At 44.1% G+C, this 18773-nt stretch overlaps 1 protein-coding gene across 1 annotated transcript in view; it reads right to left on the bottom strand.

The window, feature by feature from the left end:
• Nucleotides 1-18773, bottom strand: part of ZPBP2 (zona pellucida binding protein 2) — a 901537-nt gene that overhangs the window by 476184 nt on the left and 406580 nt on the right. Inside the window, exon 5 of the mRNA XM_086920529.1 lies at nucleotides 14892-15110. Within this exon, the coding sequence (XP_086776655.1) occupies nucleotides 14892-15110 (219 nt within the window). The remainder of the gene's footprint in view (nucleotides 1-14891; nucleotides 15111-18773) is intronic.

Below are 18773 nucleotides of genomic sequence, written 5' to 3'. Positions count from 1 at the left end.
TTTCCTCAATGGCCACAGCGGCCGCCATCTTGGGAAGGACACTACGTTTTCTACACAGGAGAAACTATATACACAGTAATTGAGGAGATCTGATTTAAGGACATGGATACCACACATTTACCCGACTGGGTTTTGCAATTGTCTTAACCCTATTTCCTAACTTTGGAGCATAAATAGAGGCAACTCGCAAAAAACCCTGACAAGGTGCTATAACCGACCCGGCCTGTTTATTTTAATTTATCCTACAATGCAGCTCTCTTTCACAATGTTCCATCATGTTTGGTGGGTTTTAATAAGCTGTGAAAGAGGGTGTCTGTAGGCACAAACATACTGTAAACAAGCATTGGTAAAAACCAATAGGTCTCGCCTATGCAAGAGCTACTGGCTTTGACAATCTATTTTAGTCATGTTGTACATCAATGTGGCTGCTGTTCTGCAGGACTACAAATTGTTGGCATGGAGTGGGGTGGGGTAGAGTGGAATCGGGTAGGTTGGGGTACAGTGGAGTGGGGTAGATTGGTGTATAGTGGAGTGGGGGTAGTGGGAGGCAGAAAGGAGATGGGTAGATTGGAGTGGGGTGAAGTGGGGTAGATTGGAGTGGGGTGGAGTGGGGTAGATTGGAGTCTGGGAGTTGGGTACATTAGCGTGGTAGATTGGAGTGGGGAAGATTGCATTGGGGTAGTTTGGTGATAGTTTAAGGTGGAGAGGGGTAGAATGGAATGAAGTAGATTGGAGTGGAGTAGATATAAGTAGGATGGATCAGGTGGATTGGGATAGATAAGACTGGTATATACTGGGCGCGTTTGGAGTGGGGTAAATTGGGGAAGAGTCGGGTGGATTAGGGTAGATTAGGGTAGATTGGAGTGGGGTAGACTGAAGTGGAGTCATGTAGCTTGGAATGGAGAGAGGTAAATTGACTGAATTATAGTGGGGTAGAATGGGATGGAGTGGGGGTATATTAGAGCAGTTTGTAGTGCAGTAAATTGGGGGGACTGTAGTGGAATGGGGTAAAATATATTTTAAGTTGAATGAAGGAGTGACCCACCTTCCACCCTGGAACTAAAACATATTCAAGATACTGAAAATGTTGAGCCATACCTCGTACGTTTTGGCTCTTTACTGCATACATTTCTTGTAGACAAATATTGTTAGAGGTATTTTTATAACAAAAGACCTCTTTACAGTGAATTTGATCCACCAAACATGTGGGCCGCACATGTCATAGCAACTTCTGTCACAGTTGGAATGCTTCCAAGATATCTCATCAGACAGCCTACATTGATTTGCCCAAGCTCACACTGTCAATTGGCAGAGCCGATGCATACTCCTAAACAAAACTGAGAATGGTTGAGGATTTCCATACCGATGGTGTAAACTAGCGAGAATAAATTGGCAGTACACAGACATACATTTAATTTCTTTTGCCAACCTTTGAAATGTTTTGAAATCACAAATGCAATTTTCGTTTCCGGTCAATAGCAAATAAATTTGCAATAATTTTTCTTTTTTGTAATATCGCTGTGTACGGAAAAGTATTAATATCGCTGTGTACGGAAAAGCATCAAATTGGGGGGGTGCGCCAGCCTGCAAGGCAATCGTTTTTTTTATAAAAACCAAAAAGGCATTCTTAATACAAAAAGACCAACTGACTGTGCAGAAACATGAGAGGGCATGCTTTGGTATTAAACACTAAGCTTGAGATAAGAAAATCAAAACCCAACATTCAGCAAAAACAGAAATCCACAAAGCTCCTACTTCTAAAGTACATTTCTTATGAAAACAACAAAACGTATGCTAATATTTCGACTTGGTCATCCAACCCTTAAGTAAATGATTTCTTGGTTTCACTGCGGCCCATGGGCAAAGTGGAAAACAAGTGAGCTGCAAAGGCTAAATTCAGCTTAAGTGCCTCTCAATGCACTCCTATTCACTTTACTCGACTGTACCTTTGTGCCCCCCCCCTTAAATAACTAAAAGACACACAATTGATGGACGGAATGAAGAACAAATCAAAACATTCACCCCCAGTCAAGAGATCTGGGTTAAATCCATCATTCTTTTGCTCACCATGCCACCCCAGTTTAGACCTGGCCATATGCAAATCAGTCTTGACCATGTGCCTCATGGGAACACTCCAGCCCGAACTGCCAAGCCAGGTCCTCCCTGGACCGGAAACAAGCATCCTAGGACCGGTTTCAAGGTAACTAAGCAGCAAAATAGGATGGATTTGGGGCAAACACTGGGACATTATTTTTAAAAAATCATTTCGCTTTAAAGTCTGAGAAAGAAAAGTAATCAGGCGCCCTCGGAAAACAGCACCTGAGATTTGACTTCGGTCTTTGAATGCACAGCAAATGTGACACAATAAGAACTAGATTTACAGGCCTGTTTACAGAAACAGAGCTCACAGAAGAATACTGAAGGAGGCAACATCAAATGGAGAATGGAGTGAGTTAAAATAAGAGCGCTTGTGAGAAGTGCTCAAAAACAAAGAATGCCCTAAAAAAATGGCCATAAAATAAGAGCAGTGGATAAATACAAGCACTTGGTTCATGCTCTAAGGGGAATCTAAACACAAGAAGAGTCATGAAGCATGCATGCCATGGACAAATGGGAGAAAGAATATGAGCGCAATGATGGAGCCAGCAAATGGAAAACCTATGGGCGGGCTGAAGCCCACATATTGAATACAGCAGTCTCTTTGAGACAGCGCATGCGCTATTTAGCCGGAATCTAAGAACGATGTAAATATGCCATGCCTCGCCACAGCACTTATTAGTGTGTCAATTCTCCTTCTAAATGCTTTCCAGAGAAAGGAAGTGATGCGCTGTGAGATCAACTGGAGAAGTGAGCATGTGGGGATTGCTGCTGATGTCATCCATTCCTAGGGATAGTGCATCACAACCTGTTATGGTCAGAGCATTCTCAGAGTACAGTCTCCAAGGCTATTGCTGCACCCTCTCTATGTCTGGCACTGCACAGCTCATTGTGGCATTAAATATGCAGCATATTGCTAAGAAGAAACACCTGTCTGGCGGTATTGCCAGCTGTAGGAAGTTAGGATAATACATTCCAAGTGCCATTCATAGAGTGAAAAATATAAACATACTCAAGTCACCACAAAAACGGTCTAGGCTAGGGCAGAGCTCCCTCGGTATAAGGCTAGGCACCAGCACATGGCTCTACTAGCGAAAGGGTGCCAATGTACTCTGAGATGTACATATATGGCCCAGTTGCCAGGGTAAGGGACACACACCTTTAATTCTGCCTAAAGTGCAAAATCCCTTGCATCAGCTTACACTAATCAATTTTGGGTTCAAAAAGTATGTTGAGCAGATTTCTGTTATTGGCACAAGAGATATTTGTTACTAGTCCTGTGTCAATTGGATCTTCTCAACCACAAATCTGCATTCGTGGATAATCTGTGTTTCCACAAACTCTCAAACGTTTGAGAGGTTCAAGCTTTCAGATTTGAGGTCAGGTCTCCATGTCCAATGAAATTCAGAGCTGCCCCTTCGTTCATTTTCACCACCGGCTTGGTTCCTGAATGGAGTGAGGTAAGAATTTTTTCTTCTTCAATTGGTCAGAGCTCCTGCTTACCATCTGTGAAAGCTGCCATGCAGAAGACGTGTCCAGTGCTTAGGATGTGTGTGTTTTCAAAAAGAAGGATCGAAAGGTTGACTGATTCAAGTTTACTCAATCTTTCAACATAATGGTTTGATATTCAGGTCTGGCCTTTGGTTGGCTAGCAGGCTGCAATCTTATTGTTTGTCCAAGAACCATGCTGACGTATACACACATATACACACACTTACACACTTGCAGCCTATAGAAAGAGGCAAAAAAATGCCCAAGTTACAATCAGTTTTTCATTTAATATGCGCCACAACCATTATACTATACAGTAAATGAAACTTTAAAGCATAAAACATAGCCTTTATTTGAAAGGGAAAACACAAGGGAATGGAAAGCACTGTTAGCCAATAGTCTGCATTGAAAACCATGCCAGAGAAAACTGATACTGTGCCTTTAAGACCTCCAGGACCTCCTGAATCCCGTCGCGCACCACAGGTGACAGTTAGGTCAGGTCTTTTTTACGGTGACATGAACATTCAGAGGATAAACCATATAACAGCTACTGTCTTAAGTATTCATCCGGGGAGGAGGAAAGGTTGCTTATGACTTTGATGACTATTCCTCTGGAAGAGAACTAGGACTGCAGGTAAGCAATGTATCCTTCTCTTCCAGGGGATACTCATCAATAGTCATAAGAGGTGAATGGAATAGCTAGCCCATCCCACACCCCTGTGGTGTAGAACCATTAAAGAGCAGCAAAAAAGCAAATTATCCAAAAACATTTCTTAAAGAAGCCTACCCTACTTGAGCATCTGCCTGAGTGCCTGAGTCAAGACAATAATGCTTAGCAAATGTATGTACTGCTCTCCATGTTGCAGCCTTGCAAATTCCTGCATTGGGTATATTTCCCACCAGAGCAGCAGTAGCCGCCTTACCCCTCATAGCGTGGGCCATGGGACTAGAAGGTAAGCACCTGTTGGCTAACTGGAAGGCAAGCACCATACAGGAGACTTGTCACCTTGAGATGGTTTTCTTGGAAGAAGCTATACCAGTTTGCATTGGACCATAGTTGATAAACAGATAGTCAGATTGTCTGATTAATTTCGTTTTGTCTTAGTAGAACTTATGACTCTCTTAATATCTAAAAGATGCAGAACCCTCTCCGCTGGTGTGGAATGGTTAGGGAAAAATGTTGAAAGAGAAATGGTCTGATTGATGTGGAAATCAGGGATTACCTTTGACAGGAAACTTGGGTGTGTTCGCATGAAATACCATACAAAGTTCTCTAGCGCACATAGAGCCATTTCACTGACTCTACATGCTGAAGTAATAGTAAACAGAAAAGCAGTCTTCCAAGTAAAGTGTTGTAAGGAAGACTTGTGTATTGGTTCAAATGGGGGAACCATTAGCTTTAAGAGAACCAGATTAAGTTCCTATGGAGAAGGTGACTTACAGGGGAGGGGGGGGAGCCCTTCTTCAAACCTTCTAGGGAGTCTTTAACTACATGCTGGCCAGACCTCGCTAGATGCAACAGATATGGTAAGATTACACTTTCTTGGCCTAGGATTGGATGATGACCATTCTAGGCACAAGTGCAAATAGATTCGCTTCCATTTGAAAGCATATGTTTTTCTGGTGGAAGGTCTCTTGGACTCTTTCAAAATGTCTTTACAGTCTTGTGAAAGACCTAAGTGTTCATACTGGAGGAATTCAGTATCCATGCTGTCAAGCGCAACAACGGCAGGTTGGAATGGAAAATCTGCCCCCAAACTTATAAAGGAGATCATGTCTGCATGGCAAACACCTGTGTGGTCTTTCTGATAGATGTAGCAGTTAAGGAAACCACCATTGACGAGGCCATTCCGGTGCTATGAGGATCATTGTAGTTTTGGACCTGTAAAACTCGTTCATCGCTGCAGGAATTACAAGGATTGGGAGTAATGCATAAAGAAATCTCCCTGACCAGCTTATCAAAAGGGCATTCCGCTTCGACCTTGGTTGGGAGGACCTGGATTTGAAGTTGCAACATTTTTTGTTGCTTTTGTCAACAAACAAGTTGATTTGTGGCGTTCTCCATTCCCGAAAGATGTCTTGTGCGAAACCTTCATTTAGTATCCAGTCTTGAACTCTGTGAAGTTGCGACGGAGAACATCTACTTGGATGTTTATTGTTGCTGTAGGTGGATAGCTAAAATTGTCAGGTCCCTGGCAAGAAGCCACTTCCATATGCCTTCTGCCCTGAGAGAGAGGGGGTGTGACCAGCTTCCTCCTTGCTTGTTCAAGCAGTGCATGATTGTTGTGTTGTCTGTTGGGACATCTCTGCCCCGCTCAGGGAGGACTAAAACCCCAGAACTGTGTCTGATGATCTAAGTTAGACCCATGGAAGTTGAAGCTTTGAAAAAAGAAATATTTCTTTTTTCAAAGCTTCAACTTCCATTGGTCCAGGATTGTGCTACCTCATTATGATATATGTGTGCTTTAGCTCCCAATGTTTATATTCCCCCATTGACCAGTTCTTGAAGCAATTGTACTGTAGTGTGGTCCTGAAGAAGTTGGCTGAATGATAACACCGAAATATGCATTGACCATTCTTCAAGAGTGATTCCAGCCCATAACACTACCTTGACTAAAATCAAAATTGTTCCTCCATTATATTTGGTTTTCGTGTATGTGTACAGTAGCTGGGTCAGAGTGTATGGCGAGTATGATAGGTGGTGAGTCTGGGTGGGTGTAGGAGTGAGTGGATGATGTGTGGGGGGTGTCTTCAATTTTAATGTGTTCATTGTGTTTAAAGTATAGTGTTCCAGCAAAGTAATTTATAGAACAATGTTAAAATGTATGTGAAATCAATTGTGGATTAATGTTGAATGCATTTTTTGGTGCTATTAAGTCAGATTAATAATAAGAAAAAGAACAAACTATGTTTGACAAATGAATGTGCACATTGAGTAGAAGCACTTTTTGGGGGAGGGAGGGCAGAACCACAAACACTGATTAGGCATTGAAGAAGAAATACAGGTCAAGTGGGCTTTTTCTTATTGTTTATTGGCAACTCAGCAGCAACTCACGCCAGGTCACATTACCATCTGTGCGGACCGGCTCGAGGAACAGGGGTGCCTCGTCCATCAGCATCATCCGCCAATCCACCAGTTAACACCTTAGCTGCTTCGCAAATATCCCTCCCCAGTGCTGCGCTGTCCATTGGAACTAGTGCTGAATGGACGTCCAATGGTCGTGCGCAGCACTGGGGAGGTAGCGCCCGTGACGACCGTTGGCCGTCAGCAGCGCTTAAGAGGTTATGTAATCAGAGATTGCTTTCCCTTTCTCTGTTTCCTACTCCGGTGGGGGGGAAGTATTGTCACACACCTAGACGAGTGGCACAAGATCACAAGCTACAAGCGGGTCACGTACATTGTGCAAAATGGTTACTCCACCAGGTCCATGTCTCCTCTGCCTGCTGTTCCACAGAGAAGAACATCTTGCTATCAACAAGCCTTGCTACAAAACAAAGTCAACATGCTGATCCAAAAAGAAGCCATTGTGGAGGTTTCAGTCTCTTACAAAGGACTAGGAATATACTTATGCTACTTTCTGGTTCAGAAAAAGGTCCAAATCAGGAGTACAGTCCCATTCTATGCTTACGGCTTTTAAACAAGTTAATCCGCGAGAAGTTCGGGATGCTTGCCCTCCACCAGCTCTACCACCCACCCAATCAGGGGGACTGAATATGCACCATCGATCTTCAGGATGCCTACTTCTGCATTCCGGAAGTTTGTGCATTTCAGAGTAGCAGCCAACCACTATCAGTACAAGGTTAGGCCCTTCAAACTTGTGTAAAGGAGGATACATGTTATGTTATGCAGATTTGTAGAGCGTACTGTCACATAATAGGGTATAATGGCGCCCTCCAACAGGTAGGGTGTGTTTAAGGAAGGTGGGTCTAGGGCTACAACGCTGATGGGAGGGCCTGTGCTCGACCCTTGCCTCATCGTATATTTGGCTTGTTGAAGGGGTTTGCTTGCTATTGCTACTCCTGTTGAAGAGGAAACAGCTGATGGCCTTGTAAGGAGAAAGCTGTGATGAAGCCTTGAAATCCTTACATCTTTTAATCTCTCCAATGCCAAGTTGGCTTAGAACTAAAGAGATGAGAGCTGTTGAATGGGAGATCCATTAACCTGGTTTGGAAGTCCTGTGAGAATCCAGAATTACGCAGCCAGGCATGGTGGCATAGGGAGACAGATGTCCGCATGTCTCTTGTCACTGAATTAGCTGTGTCCAACCCACAGTGGATGGATTGCTTCACTGAAGCTTGAACATCTTTCAGCTCAGTAAAGTGGGTCGGAAGACAGTCTGCTAGGCTCAGTATTTCTGCCTGATCCAAATCTAGCAGAGCATGAAAATATCTGCCAAGGGAATAGGTAACATTGATAGATTTTAGGACCATGCTTCCTGAAGAGGCCATATTTTTTGCAAATTGTTTAAATCCCTCAGATTCTCTGTGCAATTGTGCAGTGGGAAAGGCTCCTTGTGAGAAGCTGGCTTGGTATATGATGCACACAACCCTTATGGTGATTTTAGTGGTCTTAGACAACTTTAGAAAGCTCTCTAAGTGGTAGCTGTGGAGAGCAGCCTTCAGGCTTAGCCCAGAAGGAGTGTAAAGCCTCTTGTTTTACCAGAACATAATCTTATTGATATAAAGTTAGTGAAAAAAACAATGCAGTGTATTCATAAGAATATGTATTTATTATAGGACACTCACTAACTCATACAGATATCACCTAGCCAGAGGTAAGCCCAATGCACACAATACTTTTCAATACAAACAGGTAAGTAGCACAAAATAAACAGTGGACACCAGGGGGAGACCAAACCATAAACTAAAATAGTTGTATGTGAATCACGACTCATGTCAAAACTATACCCAGAAGACGTAGAAGTGCCAGGGACCCAAGGAACCACCCAAGGTAAGTAACCAGGAACCCCACGGAGACCATGTGCAGAGTTGAAACACAACCGCGGGCTCAATACAAGTCAATGGGTACGTTGTGGTTGCAATTTTAGCCTCTTCACTGCGGCGGCTATTCCGCCGCAGTGCTAAGGGGGCGGGGCGGCCGCGCAGCGGGCGCATGCTGGTGACGGAACCGCTCCGTCACCAGCCGCGATTGCGCTGTGCTCATGACGGAGCGGTTCCGTCACGGCCCCGCCCGCTCAATGGAACGCTCAGCGCAGGCGCGGAATCCGCGCCCTGCAGGCGTTCCGAGCGGGCCGTGACGAAACCGCTCCGTCAACAGCACAGCGCGACCGAGGCTGATGACGGAGTGGTTCTGTCACCAGCAGGGGAGGGGTTAAAGAAAAAGGACCCTTCCCAGTGGACCCTGAAGAAGGCTGGAGAGCCACCACCCCAGTGGATACCTTCGGAACCAGGATACCTACACCAGGGAATCAGGGTGCATAGGTCTGAAGTGGCATCGGAAACCGCTGTCAAACTCAATGGGAGACTTCAGGAAGATGCCACTGCTGAAGAAGGGGAAAGTGTCTGATGGAACAAAAAGGTGGATTCAAGATGAGAAGTATCTGCAAGCAGAGGGGACAGAGTCTATGCCACTCAGGAGTGACCAGGAGACACGGAAGACGAATGCCCACCAATGTCGAGTATTGCAGGAGAGAGGCAGCTGGGAGGACCAGGCGACACTGTGGAAGACCAGGTGCCATTCAGGAGCTGTCCCATGTCAGATGTTGAGAGTTGAGGGGTCAGTGTCCGTCGGGAGCACCCACAAGCCTTGGCAACTGTAAACAATGTGGAAAGCAAAGAAGGTGCAGTGTCTGGACCAGCAAGGTCCAGGTAACTCGCCACAAGCAGGAGAGTCAGGGCAGGCCCCAAGTGATCAGGGGAGCCCACAGAAATCAAAGATGACCCTCAAGAGGACCCACAGGATGGAGACACTGGAGCACGAGATGACCTTGAGCAGCTCACCAAAGATGCAGGCCCACAGGGCAAGTGATGCGGTGAGGATAAATATCTTGGTCACAAGAGATGCTTGAGGTGGGGGCTATTTGGATACCGAAGATCTTGTAGGCAGGAAGCCAACAAGCCATTGCAACAGCAAGCCGACGTGGTGCACATGGGTTCAGTTCCTGCAGTTTCAACAAGGGATATTGGCCTCAAACTTGGTACAGGGCAGGCCTCGAGGGATGTGAATAACCACCACCTGTATTGCTGAGCCTTTTAGAGTCTGTGGAAGCCCAGGATCAGCATACCGGTCAGCTTAGCAGTGGTGCCTGCAGATACAGGGAAGTGACTCACTTCAAGGGACATTCCTTCAGGTGTCTTGGATGTCCACAGGCCTTAGAAGGTTCCTGTATGGAGCACAGGCATGGACGCTGCAGCAGACTAGCAGGGCAACGAGACCAGGAGCAGCAGGAGTCTTCCTAGTTGCAGTCTTGAAGCCCAGAACAAAGTCCAGAGTGCGGTCGAAGTAGAAGTGGTGTGTTGAAATGAATCTTGTCCCACGACAAATCTAGGGACTCACACTCAGGTAAGCCCTTAAATACCCTAAAGAAAGGGTTGGGACAATTCAGGGTTCCCTCCCAGGGGAGGGATTGGACAGTGGGGAGGATACTCACATGCCCTTCGCCCAGTTTCACGCCAGAGCGGGAGACAATGGCTCCCTGAGCTGGTTTGAACTGAACTGGAGGACACCAAAGAAGTCCTTTCAATCAGACTGAGTGGCGCTGGCAAGTGCTCACACCTGGCCCCAATACACTAAACCATGTCTGGGAAGTGGTCACACCTCCCTGTGACAGGATACCTATTCTGCTTTACCCTGCTCAAGCCTGGTTCAGCAGAAGGAGGACGGAATTGTGTCTCTGGTCGGCAGCATCCATTTTGTGCTGTCTGGGTCCAGAAGGCTGGTACCAGGAGCACTGAAGGCCTCCCGGAGGAGCATTACAGTGCATGGAATTATGATTCCAACATTTTTGTTACAAAACATGACAAGGTTCGTTACAGCCAGTTTGAGTTGGTCATTACATAATGACGCATGGCCACTCTATGTATCGTAATGGCTGATGCACTTACAACCCAGAAGAATGGACTCCGAAGGCTGTAGGGGTGTCCTGCTCATGCAGGGGCACCCTCACACTTAGAACCGAGCATCCTGCCTTTAGGATTGAAAGTCCTGCTTTAGGGGTGTCTTATAGGGTTCAAGTGCAGTGACCTTAGATATAGGGAAACCTACATCATTCGTAAGTGGTGCTAGCACCAGCGTACACAGGCTGAAATGGAAGGCCTGTAGTTACAGTTGAGTAGTCCCGCATGGGGGACCCCTGGTGTACCAATGCCCTGGGTACTGTAGACTAGGGACTGATAAAGGTACACCAGTGTCCAATCTGGGATGTATCTAAGTACTTACCACACCAATTTAGGGGAGAAAGCACAGAGACTGGGGTCCTGATTAGCAGGATACCAGTCAGACTAGTCAGAAACGACATAGCACTAGGTGAAAAGTGGGGGTAACTACAAAAGCAGCTCCTACTTCCTACACACTTGGTGTCTGCTTTGAGGACAAAGACGTCTGCACTACTAGCACTCTGGAGAATGATGTGACGAGAGCAAGATGGGGTCACCAGGAGCTAGCTTGGATTTGAGAGCAATGGCTCTTCAAACTGCAGTAGAAGTTGTCGGCTTCTCCCACATGGCTAAAATACGCTTAGTTAGGGCCTCATTAAAAGGCAGTAATGGCTCAGAAGTGTGGGCTTCTGAATAAAGGACTCAGTGAGGATACTGAGCTTAACTTCTGTGGACGGACGTTGAAGGGTATATATATCTATGTCCTGAGCTTTCCTAATAACTGAATGGTCAGAAGTCCCTTTAGGTTATGGAAGTCCTATTCAAGGGAGGTAGGTGTTCAACCCACTTACATCTCTGAGCCCTGCACAATTTGTCTAAAACAGATGGACCTTCTCCACCGTCCTTCGCACTGGAGTCATTATGAGGAACTTAACCTTCTCCAAACAAAAAATTAGTCTTCCTCCATCAGCCTCAGTGCCTCTTCTGGAGTGGTGAAGTGGGTTCAGCAGAAGCAGAGATTATGGTCGAGATGGTTGCTGCAGCAGAGGAAGTGTTATGTCCGCTGTGGCGCATTAGATGTCTGCTGCGATGCCAGAGGCGTTGATTGCAGCTCCGGGGAGAGGTTGGTGTGCGTTGCCATAGGTGATGAACAGGGGCTAAGGCGTAATTGTCAGCATTGACCCCGATTGTAGAGGTTGTTCCTGAGTTTGGGTCCAGCTTGGGCTTCAGGTGGGGCCATGGATCTGCTGAAGATGCTGAACACTGCATTCAGAAACACTGACGGATCCGTCCCAGGAGTTGGGAACTCTAGGTAGATGACTTGCTAGGGGTCTCTGGGTCTGCACAGCAGGTGGCAGGGTCTCCAGCAGGGCCAGGTTGTATGGAGAGCAGGCGCCGGGTCCTCCCTTGGTTCGGTCGGTGGTTCTTGATCTGAAGTTGGGTTAGGTGAAGCCAACGGTCTTGGTGATTTGGTCCTTGATGTGTGGAGTTGAGACTCATGCCTCCTCTTCTTCTTATATTTTTTCAATGATTCTGAAGAAAGTGGTAATCCTGGAGACCTCTATGTCTGTTTCAGTTCTCTTGTATGTTGATATATTTGTAAGTCAATTTAGTTTATATTTTCTACTTGTATGGCTTTCTAGCGTGCTATCAGTGATGCTTCTACGGACTTTTAACTGGTACATTACTAATTTTAACTTTGCTGTTTCTGTTTCTTTGCTAATTTTCTGTTCGGTTCTATCTATCTATCTACCTACCTATCTATCTATCTATCTACCCCTATCTCTTTACCTTTGCAACCCTCTCTATCCATCTATCTTTGCTCCTCTATCTTCTGTCTTAGCCACTATCTACCTTTGCAACTCTATCTATCTTGATGACTCTCTGCATCTATGCAACTATCTCTATGTATGCAACTCTAACTATCTTTGCAACACTATTCATATTTGCAACACTGTCTATCTACACAACTCTCTCTAGCTGTCTTTGCAAGCCTCTCTATTGTAAGGAAGTGTTATAAAAATATTACAAATAAAGCCGTAACAAAGGCAAGAGGCCGGCAGACAATATACACACAAAGCAGCTCCCTTCAACTTCAGGTTTTTTGAAACCAAGATTCTTTTTTTTTGCCTTTCTCCAATTACTTTTTTTATAATGGTGGTGGTCTGGCTGCTTCCCAAACAATAAGGTGTGCACAAACCATAGGAGTACAAAGTAAGATTTACCAAAGCCGTAAGACTTGCAGCTAAGGCACGGCCCACTGGATTGCTAATGCTTGTTGACATTCATTTTGTGCAGGGATATATTTATGTGCAGGGCTATTATTAATAACGTATAAAAAATAAACCTGACAGACTTTGTTTTATGAACCCCAATCAGGTAGACCTTGATTGTAGGGTTTGATAGTCGACATGCAATATACCTGTGTACCAGTGTCGATCAGGGGTTTAGTAATCCGACAGGAACAGGACAAATACAAGTTTGCTGCTCCATCTCTTTCCCTTTTCTAACAGACAATTCTCTTTGAACGCTAGGACTGCCAACCTTTTCCTGACACTAAAGTATAGATGCGTCAATACCGTAGTGACAGGTCCAAGAACAAATTGTTTTTTGTGCTCCAATATAAGCTGGACACTCCCCCTCCCAAACTTCAGCAGTGACTTGTGTGTAGACAAATCAATGGCTTAAAAATAATAATCCAGAAAATGAATCAAGTCACCTGTATTTAGGAGAAAAAGTGGTTCAGGTGGCATGGGTAGATTCAAGGAATGTAGAGGGTGTTTTTCATTTATAGGGAATGACAGGGCAATGTTACAGAGATAAATTGTATGTTACATTGGATGTAAAACAATGTGGCTGACACGCATTTTTAAAATCTTAGATACTCCTGACGAAGGCTAAGGAGCCGAAATGCATTGGGTGTGATGTGTGGAATCTTTTGGAGCATTGAAATTCTTAAACAGCTCACTGATAGGACTGGATGGGCCATCATCGAGCAAATTACATGCACAAGAATAATGAATTTTGTACCCTTTGACTTGACATAAAAAATGGAAAAACTGTGGAAGAAACATGGATGAACTATGATAAAATATGGTTAAGGTGGATTAATTTGGACTACCGAGCTGTGCAACTCGTTGACTCGCAAATCGTGGGCCATATTCTGTTAAAAATAATAATGCCACCTCCCTTTTTCTCTTATAAGGGAAAACATATCCATAACCAGACATCTTTTATAAGTGTCTCATAGGTTTTGGATCATACTTTCTAAGAAATACAAGGACCACTGCCATGCTTTCCTATTGGTGCAAGCACAAAGATTTATGTTGGGCCTGCGGGCCACAAGACAAGCAGGCGAGACCCATGTTATGATATGTATATTTTTCAAAACATTTTTTGTTGCATACAATGAACACTAAGGTTGCTCGACTAAGAAGTAAGAAATGTAGAACAATCAGTTCCAGCCCAAAAAAGTGAAACCCCCATCCCTGAAGTAGTCAAGGATAAAAGAAGAAAAACACAGTCGAACACGCTGATAAAATTGCTGACGTTGGCAATACTGCAAAACAGATACTGCTCTGGGAGATTAGGGGCAAGAGAGCGAAAATCCAACCACTACCTGTCAGAAATAATGACTTCGTACAAAATAAAATGTATAACATTTGTTAAGGGGCAAAAACTTTCTTCGAATGTAAACTGTGTGAAAATAAGGAGATGAATTGAAATAAATGATGGTAGAGCCATATTCAGGAATCCTGCTCACGGATATCATATACATTGTCTGAAGGACCAAATGCTACCATGCTACACTCTAGGGTACCGAAATTCCTCGGTTGCCTTAAAGAGGCATTGCAGTTTTATCTCTATTTAGTGTTGTAAGTTTATGCTTAGTTCGATCTGTTCTTTCACAAGAAAGAAAATTATATAAAATGATAGATATTTTTGTAGGTTTTTCTAATATATGTATGTTTCATTAAAACAGATACATAATAAGAAAACACAGTCAGATAATAGTTATTTTTATGATAACAAACTCTGTAAAAAAGCTTCTGGGAGACATTAAGCATTCAGAAATACTAATGAAGATTCCATGAACAAGTAGTGTGAGTTCATGAGGCTCTGGTTTAACAGTTCTCCAGTATACAGTATAATGTGGACTTTCATGAATGCAACACACTGGGCAAAATATGGGTCGACCAATGTAACGTGGTTTAAAAATAAAATATTTTCCAAACGTTTATACTTACATCTGAAGGTTATAAATATCTCATTCTGCAGGCCATGCTTTGGGGCTTTGATGACGTGGCATTTGTAGTGAGCGTCTGTTAACTGACAGGTCAGACCAAATATTAGGTCATCCAATATGGTCTTAAGCTCCTCAAAGAACCTGTCATTGGATGGCACATCGCACTGTGAGGTAGAATAGCGAACATTTATCTGGAATGTATAATCCGGCTCACGGTATGCTGGAAAGACAGACAGATTGGTATTCAGAATTCAAGGAAAACATTTACATATCCTAAGCCTATACTAACACAACATTTGATTTGATAAAATAGTATTTACACACTCAGCAAAAAGTACGCACAATAAAAATTACAATCAGTAGAATCCTACGTGAATCAGGCCCTGACTGTCTGCATTTACTCCTGTCGGAGCGACTGTTTGAAAAATATCAACCATAAAAATATTGCAGCACAACATTTATTGTGGTAAAAAAAATATTGTGGTCCAAAATATTGGTATGTATATTTATACATACTTAATTGTAATTAACATTATTACAATTTCGAATAATTCAAATTATTTGCATATAAAAAATGGGTTTACAAACATAAATAACATAAATGCATAAAAACATTTATTATTTTTAAATTATTTTATTAATGATAACACTTTATAATGAACAAATGTTCATTTATTCTAATTTATAACATTCATTGTACACAAAAATAATTATTGAATATAAAACAAATGTATATTAAAGAATAAACCACCTCATAAACATAATTAATAATTATTTAAATATATTAAAAGATATTTTACAATTATTTAACAATTATACGTTTTCAAAACACATCACAAAATGGAATATTTTTCAAATACTAAAATAAATCAAAATACAATAAATAATTATAAAATAGTAGAAATGTAAACAAATACCCATTGTTAGGTCGAGCTAAGAGCCAGCGCAAATGTGCTGTTCTGCGAGACTTCATGTGGCTACATAATGTGCTATAACCAAGCCCATCGACTGCCACTCGCTCTCTACTCTGCCAATCACAAATGCTGGCCCCCTATTGGTGGACTGCTTACCAAAGTCCCTCCCCTGGGTGCGTGGTTGACGCTCAGGCGATTTCATTAAGAGAATATTTTTGTTGGCCATCCACCGCATTCAAAGATGTGTGAAGGCTCCTCCTCCGCACCTTCCTTCCTCACTGCACGGAACCAGTGGGCAGTAGCTGTGCAAGCTTGCTTCTTGCAGAAAAGAGACATTACAGACAACAGATTTGCATGAACCCATGATGCACGCTGCCCGTCACACTGCCGTCTGACTTCAGACGCAACGATTCGATGGTCACGAAACAATCTTTTGGCCCTCCAAAGTAAACCTTGTCAAGGTAACCCTGATATAAACCTAGGAATCAATACTTATCCCAGCCCCTGCCCCTGTCAATGGATCCTTGAGTACACGGAACAGCACTCGGCCACTAATAGTAGGGTAGGTCATAAAACGGAACTAAGCAAACAAACAATGGAGATTAAGGCATGTCTTCTCAATTGCAGATCAGTGGTCAAGCATGCTTTAGACATATGGTTATTACTGGAGGAGAGCAAATGGGACGTCATGTTCCTGACAGAAACATGGCTCAAAGATTATGCCACACCTGCAATCAACAACGCAATACCGCCGGGCTTTAAAATCTGCTGCGCACATAGGGAACGTACTAAAATAGGAGGGGGGCTAGCGATTATATTTAGAGACTCCTGGAGCATTGAGTCCTCAGTGATGCCTAAAATGGATGATGTGGAAGGACTACATTTCTGCTTTAAAATTAGCCCTTCAACCTCGTTCTCAGGACTTTGATCTATAGACCTCTTGATTGCGCGCTTAGTGCTAATTTAGAGGTTTGTGAGCACAGAAATCTTTTATATTCTAATTTTTACGGTGCTTGGGGATTTCAACCTTCATGGGGACAACCCGAATTGCACCCAGGCTGCTCAGATGGAATCAACCCTTGCGTGTATCAACCTGGTTCAGCAGGTGAAACTCCGGACTCATATAGCAGGGCACACCCTGCACCTGGTATTTACTAACATTCCATCCTTGATTATGCCAGGTGGTATGGTCAGACCACTATTTGATCCTTTTCTCACTCTGCCTGGACAAAGTAAGGCAGCAGACTGGCTCCTGCAAGGTCCTAAAAAGAAATTGGAAGACGCTCACGGCAGAAAATTTAGGACCTGCATTGCAGGAGAGTCAACCTTCACTCACACAAGATCCAAATGTAGATGCATTGGCATTTCATAACTGGATCTCTACGGCAGTAGATGCCGCAGCTCCAGCTAAACTCATTAAATCACAGAGACAACTACCCTCGGCCCGTGGTTTTCTGAAGCTCTTAAATTGAAGCAAAGTAGATGCAAACGTCTTGAACGCCAGTGGTGAGCAAACTACTGCGCGACAGCTAAATCTGCATATAAGAAAGCCCTTAAAGAGCTACACAAACGTGTGAGAATGGCAAGAAGAGATTATCTAGCAAAGAGCATTAAGGAAGCTATTCAAGGTTGTGAATGCCTACCTGACAGACCGATTGTAAGGTTCCTGAGGCGTGAGCCGGGAACAGCGATTTTTAGCGATTTTAAAAAAATTTGTAATTTGTGTGTTGCTACTTTTAAAAGTATTCCCTGAGCACTTCCTACCTTTTGCTTACGCGTGCGCTCACCGCGTTGAAGCTGGGGCTATAGCAGCCGATTAAACGCCGCAATAGATAACTATCACCGCCATCTTGAGTGAGTCAGAGGGCGAGCAGACTAATTGCTCGGCCCTCCCACCCTGACCACTATAAAAAGCCCATTCACTCGGCAACCGCCTTACCTGACAGACCGATTGTAAGGTTCCTGAGGCGTGAGCCGGGAACAGCGATTTTTAGACATTTTTAAAAAAATTGTAATTTGCGTGTTGCTACTTTTAAGAGTTTTCCCTGAGCTCTTCCTACCTTTTGCTTACGCGTGCGCTCACTGCGTTGAAGCTGGGGCTATAGCAGCCGATTAAACGCAGCAATAGATAACTATCACCGCCATCTTGGGTGAGTCAGAGGGCGAGCAGACTAATTGCTCGGCCCTCCCACCCTGACCACTATAAAAAGCCCATTCACTCGGCAACCTCCTTACCTGACAGACCGATTGTAAGGTTCCTGAGGCGTGAGCCGGGAACAGCGATTTTTTGCGATTTTTTAAAAAATTGTAATTTGTGTGTTGCTACTTTTAAAAGTATTCCCTGAGCACTTCTTACCTTTTGCTTACGCGTGCGCTCACCGTGTTGAAGCTGGGGCTATAGCAGCCGATTAAACGCTGCAATTGATAACTATCACCACCATCTTCGGTGAGTCAGAGGGCGAGCAGACTAACTGCTCGGCCCTCCCACCCTGACCACTATAAAAAGCCCATTCACTTGGCAACCGCCTTACCTGACAGACCGATTGTAAGGTTCCTGAGGCGTGAGACGGGAACAGCGATTTTTAGCGATTTTTTAAAAAATTGTAATTTGTGTGTTGCTACTTTTAAAAGTATTCCCTGAGCACTTCCTACCTTTTGCTTACGCGTGCGCTCACCGCGTTGAAGCTGGGGCTATAGAAGCCGATTAAACGCTGCAATAGATAACTATCACCGCCATCTTGGGTGAGTCAGAGGGCGAGCAGACTAATTGCTCGGCCCTCCCACCCTGACCACTGTAAAATGGTACCCCCTCCCCGGAAGCGCAGCGGACGGGCGCAGCGGGCACGCCAGCGGCGCGCCGAAGGCTCGCCAAAGGCAAGCCCGTCTGCGCCTATCCGAGCCTGTCCCGAGCCTAGGGCAACCCACCCTGGTCCACAGACATCTCGTCTTTCACACTCAGGTATCTACTA

The sequence above is a fragment of the Lissotriton vulgaris genome, chromosome 5 (genome assembly GCF_964263255.1).
Source record: "Lissotriton vulgaris chromosome 5, aLisVul1.2, whole genome shotgun sequence".
NCBI lineage: Eukaryota > Metazoa > Chordata > Amphibia > Caudata > Salamandridae > Lissotriton > Lissotriton vulgaris.
The sequence above is the reverse complement of the archived record's forward strand: the minus strand, read 5'-3'. Positions and strand labels throughout refer to the sequence as shown.